The following is a 5,280-nucleotide window of genomic DNA, read 5'->3' as shown; positions in this document are numbered from 1 at the left end:
CTTAATTATATGTACAACTTTTGTATACTCTTTTTGCTTTAATTCTCTTCTTTTGTAAATTTTTGGTATAAAAAGACAAGAAGTGTCAGTACACATGGAAGAAATGTCTTCCTTTTTAACAGAGGTTTACATGCTATAGTGTTCAACTTTTTTCCTTGAAAAAGTTCTCCTTCTACTACACTTTTAGATTCTTTCTTTGAGCAGGGCTTATGTAGTTCCAGCTGAGAATTACTGCCACAAATTCAGTGGCTCAGGCATGAATGCTAAAAAAAAGTCTCCTCCGACATCTGAAGGACAGTACTTCCCCCACATTATAAACCTATGTTAAACAATAAAAGCTTATAAAAATAAGCTAAGAAACCCTTCTATAATTAAAAAAAAAAAACTATTGGTGGTCTTTTAAATGTCACAGTTAGAGTTAACGTTCCATCCACCTAATAAAGATGATTAACTTCATTGCTGTGAAATGTGACGTTACCGAAGGTTTACTTTGTTTCTATGAAATGCGACTGAAACGTCTCCACAGTTCTATCAAGTATGAGACTTGTTCTAGGCATTTATCTGTTTTGACTTCTCTTTTCCTTCTTTTCTTCATTGTCTGGGTATTATTTATCTGTGGAATAGGAGAAGCAATAGTCAAAATTAATTGTCACTATCTTTGAGTGGCTGGCTTTTTTGTCTTCTTTATGCAAATCTATCTCTCAATCTGTCCCCCAAGACACCTACACACTGCTCCTATGTGCTTTCTCCAGAAGAATGCACTCCCGTCTCTCCACCCACGTACTTCAAGGCCAAGCACCACCTCCTTCACAAGGCCTCTGCTAATTGCTCAGACATTTCTTTTGGAAATTCTTCTAGTGCTTCAGAGTGTTTTTCACTTAACTTGGCTCTCAATTACATACTGTTTTATCATGGGTATTCCCCGTAGCACTGAGCACAATTCCTTATAGATAAGAAACACTGACTATTTACTGAATGATTAAATTGATAAATAGCTGATGATTTCATGATCTCCCTGACAAGATCATAAATTCCTCAAGAAAAGGAGTTATCTCATGCCTCTTTATAGATACAATTCAGTAGACCTATTATTTGTACCCAAAATGCTCCCACCTTCTGTCCCTCCCAACCTCCTAGATGTGCTACAGACACCTGAAGGCTTATTCTGAAGAGGAGTCTAACTGTCAAAAAAAGATTGCAGTCATCTGATATATTCCTTCACTTGAATTACTCTCGAGTAGTGACTGACTGGGCCTCCTAGACACACAGTATTCAGACCAATAAAGTTCACCAGGTTACAAAGCAAAAGGCTTATCATCTACAATCTGCTAAATCATAATTAAATATTATTGGTTTTAGGCTCTCTCCCTTTGGGCTTGGGAGAGGGCTGAAATAAATCACTCCAGACGTTCCCTTTTTCACATGTTGTCCAAACTTATCTAGCCTGTCCTCTATGCTCTTCTTATATGGATGAACATCACTTTAGCCATCTGTAGATTTGCCAGAGTCTCCTTAAGAGAAGATATAGAGCCAAACAGGTTTTTCACATGGCTGCCTGGTATTGAAGATCCAACTCAAGCTAAGTCTAGAACCCTATGGCTTCAATCTTCAGTCCCTAAAAACTGACAGCCTTGGTCACCCAGACACTCAGTGTGCAGACTGATAAAGTCCACCGGTTAATAGGCCGCAATCATACAAATCTGCACTGTCTCTTTTTGTCTTTTTAAAAATTGTCATCAGGAAGATAAATTCCCTGCTTTACTTGCTTGCTGAAATAAATATTTATTGAGAACTTGTTACATACCAGGCACTGTTCCAAGTGCTTTTACATATACTGACTCATTTAATCCTCATAAACACTCTACATGGGACTTGCTAATATGATCCTCATTTTGCAGATGAAACTGAGCACACAGAGGCTAAGTAATTTATCCAAATTTTCACAGATGTTATGGGGCTAGGATTCAAAATCAGGCAAGACTGTGCCCAGACTTCCTGCCCCTAGCTCTGCACTGTTTCCATATTTAAAGTTACACATTCATTCAAATGCATGTAACTGCGTATGCAAAAGATCCATTATGTAAAGAGAGAGCAATAGCACCCATACAAGCAATTACACAAACATGGGGTGGAGATTTAAGGTATAATTTAACATTTAAAGAAAGACGTATACAATTATTAAATGATAAGCCCAAGCAATGCTGCTCACACTTTGGAATGGATAAGAATCTCATAAAGAGCCCATACACGGGGACTGTGATTTTGAAGGTCTAGCCTGGGTCCCCGGGAATTGGCTTTTGGACAACCACCCTCCCATGCTCGAGAAGCCAGGACATTCTGATGTAGGAAGCTCAGTGATCATACTTTGAAATACTGGCCTAAGGTTTAAAACACAATTCTGCCAAAAGAATCAGATCCCTAGAAACAGGTGGGTTTCAATCCATTTGTCAACGTGGGACTAACCGACAATCTACAGGTTTTACCCGCTCACTTGCCCTTCGAAAGACAGAACCTGAATAAAAATCACAACTCTGCACGGAAGCCCTACTTGAATTCAAGGTCAGCTCCAAGATATTAAAATGCGACCTTCGGATGCATCGGTTTACCTGAATTCCGGAGTAGCCTGAGCACTCGAGGGAGAGCGTAGCATTAGTTTGCTTGGCGAAGGTTTCCTTGGCGAGTGAGACACAGCCGTAGATGGGCTTGAAGGTAAAGTGCTCGATTTTAATGAGGCAATCCGGCTGCTCGCAGGCGGCAAAATTTACGAGAAAGGAAGAAAACGCCAGGGAGAAAAAAGAGTTGATAAGACGTGAGTGAGAGGGGCAGCGTGGGGGGGGGGGAGGGGGGAGGAGCGGGAGACACTACAAAGGCGATTCGAGCAGGAGGAAAGAGGTCTCGGGTGAGCAGAGGAGAAAGAACCTAAGGAAGGCGAAGGAAGGAGGGGTGTTAGATTGCAGAGGGCGCTTAAGGAGAAAGGTCTCGCGCCGCGCTCGCTCCGCCTACGTCTCGAGGTCCGAGGGGCAGCGCTGAGAGCGGAGGCTCGCACCCCTCAAGGGGTGCCCCTGACGTCGTTCCCTGGTCCCCGTTCCCAATTTGCCTTTCCTCCCGAGGGCGAGGGGGAGGAGGAGCCTCTCCCGGAATCCCGCTCAGATCCGACAGACTTCCTCACCCTAAATTGGAACGGAAGTGGCGTCCCGAGCTGGGCACCGGCGCAGAGGTTTCCGGCAGCCCAGACGTCCCTACTGGGTCAGCGTCACCTGGGAGCCCAGCCACCACCTGGGGTTCTACCCACCGCAGAATACCTCCTCCCCAGGATGCCTGGCGTCTCTCTGGAGAAAGCCAGAAGCACTAACCACTTACTCACCGCGTCTTCACAGTAGACGAAGTTGTTAAACCAGATACTCTTCGTCTGGAAGAAAGAAAAAATAGCATACGACAAAAAGGGTCAAGAATTAAATTCACGGGAGTAATCATCGCCCCACCCCCTTCCATTGCTCCCAGGTTTAAAAGATGCTCTGAAAGCAGTTTCCATTTAGGCACTTGTTTCCTTTGCATCTGTTTCTGTGTTTGACAAGTTAGTGAAACACATAGGGTCTTCAGATAGTGCCTGCTAGTATTTGAAACTGGATATCGAATGATCCTGTCCTAGAGGGAGATCTTCATGCATTTCACACATACATGCTCTATCCAGAAACTAGAATAATCAGGAAAATGATTACTAATGTATATTAAAAAAATCTGAAGTACCTTTATCCCACAATGGCATCCTAAAGCATCTAGAAAACTAGAAAGACCTGAAGCGCACATTCTCCCAGGCTATCCTCACTGGGTAGGGCTTAGCTCACAAGAATTCCCTCCTCTCTCTTTCTTTCTCAAGCCCTTAATCACTGTCTTTTTTTTTTTTTCCCCCCACTAGTGAGGAGGATTTAACAGAGAGTAGACAACCTCGTTGGACACCTATCAATACCTGCTCGTCATCAGCATCTGCTCGTTAATTAGTGTGCCAATTTCTAGGTAGTCAGTTTTGAGGCCAATATATTTCAGTATCACTTGTAAATTTTTTTTTGACAAAATGCTGGGCCATGATTATTTTCCAAATTATTTTTCTTTCCTTGAAAGTTAAATTGTAGTGTGTGTGTGCCTACTCTTACAATAAAAATACATTTCAAAAAAGTTTCTTCACTTACCCCATTTATATATATATTCAGTTCTGGATGAATGACATCCTGGTAAATATCTTTAATCTTCTTAAAGTCACAGTCAGTAAAATTGTAGGTTAGCACGAGCTCTACCAGTTGCAAGATGAAGATCTTCCTGAAAAAAACTGAACAAATAATAAGGTATCAGGCAATGTACTTGGAAACCCAATCCCACCCCAGTTTCACACTAAACTCTTTCCACCAACACTGAATTACTTCTAGAGCTGCAGGGCCTGCCTTAGGGGTAGGTGCCCAGGCACCACTTGTTGCCTCTCATTCCCAGTGCACACGAAGCCCATATTCACCCATGCTGTTGCCTTAGGTTGGAGCCTCCCTGATGCTCTAGAGCTTTCTGGCTCCACATATATAACACCTAAACGCCTACGGGCTCTTTTCTCCTAGGCCAATGATTTTGCTTGTTGTCATTCTCTTCCTTTATAGAATTCTAAACTGATGACATGAAAGAAAAAAATAGCCTAACCAAATCTATGGAATTTTAACATTAGTAAAATCATCAGGAATTTCCCTCACCTTCCTCCATTCGCCTTCGCCCTAAACCTTTGATATGTGCCTGAATGTGCTTTAAGAAAGAGATAACCATATCTTTCTCCTACAGGGCTGGTTCTAAGACCAAACCCCTTTCTTGGGAAAAACACCCCAAACAGTAACCACTGTAAAAACTAGGTACCGCTGCTCCTGCATGCTGTATACTCTCTGAGCATTTCCTTTGGCCATCTCCAACTAGTGCTTTTCCTTCTCTGTGGCTACTGATAAAACGCATGTACTCACTTAATGGGATACTTTGGAGGGTGGGTGCAGCTTCAGGCTTGGACCGCGCTTCCAGGTAGGGGCATTAAATATGCATTAGTGACCAGAACCATAGGGGCAGGGACGATGAGAAATTGAAATGAATGGGAAAAGATCTGATGGGCCTCACGCTCAAAAAACTTACTTTCCAAAGCACTTGTCAACTTCGTGAAAGTGCTACTCTTGGGTGACTGGGGGCACCTTAGGGGCTGCAGTCTCTCTAGCAAGTTCTGTAGGTGTCAAGAACTTTTAAACCCACAAAGTCCACGGTCCT

The 5,280-nt window shown here is 42.8% G+C and overlaps 1 protein-coding gene across 1 annotated transcript; it reads right to left on the bottom strand.

Moving 5' to 3' along the window:
- Positions 1 to 468: 468 nt before the first annotated feature.
- On the bottom strand, positions 469 to 4,934 carry TSLP (thymic stromal lymphopoietin). Its single transcript, XM_061188959.1, has 6 exons — positions 4,888 to 4,934; positions 4,188 to 4,314; positions 3,258 to 3,409; positions 3,004 to 3,145; positions 2,607 to 2,741; positions 469 to 613 (listed from the first exon to the last, which is right to left on the bottom strand). The coding sequence occupies exons 1-6, from the start codon at positions 4,932 to 4,934 to the stop codon at positions 497 to 499; spliced, it is 720 nt and encodes a 239-aa protein (XP_061044942.1). The 3' UTR covers positions 469 to 496.
- Between the last annotated feature and the right edge of the window lie 346 nt (positions 4,935 to 5,280).

Source organism: Eubalaena glacialis, chromosome 4, assembly GCF_028564815.1.
Source record: "Eubalaena glacialis isolate mEubGla1 chromosome 4, mEubGla1.1.hap2.+ XY, whole genome shotgun sequence".
NCBI lineage: Eukaryota > Metazoa > Chordata > Mammalia > Artiodactyla > Balaenidae > Eubalaena > Eubalaena glacialis.
This window is presented reverse-complemented; position numbering and strand designations above follow the sequence as displayed.

Excerpts from the sequence above, each read along its gene's own strand:
- TSLP (XM_061188959.1), bottom strand. The coding sequence starts at position 4,934 with ATGGCCAAAGGAAATGCTCAGAGAGTATACAGCATGCAGGAGCAGCG. Across the intron at positions 2,742-3,003 it reads TGCCCCTCGGACCTCGAGAC|CCGGATTGCCTCATTAAAAT; the intron begins GTAGGCGGAGCG and ends GCCTGCGAGCAG. Across the intron at positions 614-2,606 it reads CAGGCTACTCCGGAATTCAG|ATAAATAATACCCAGACAAT; the intron begins GTAAACCGATGC and ends CCTATTCCACAG.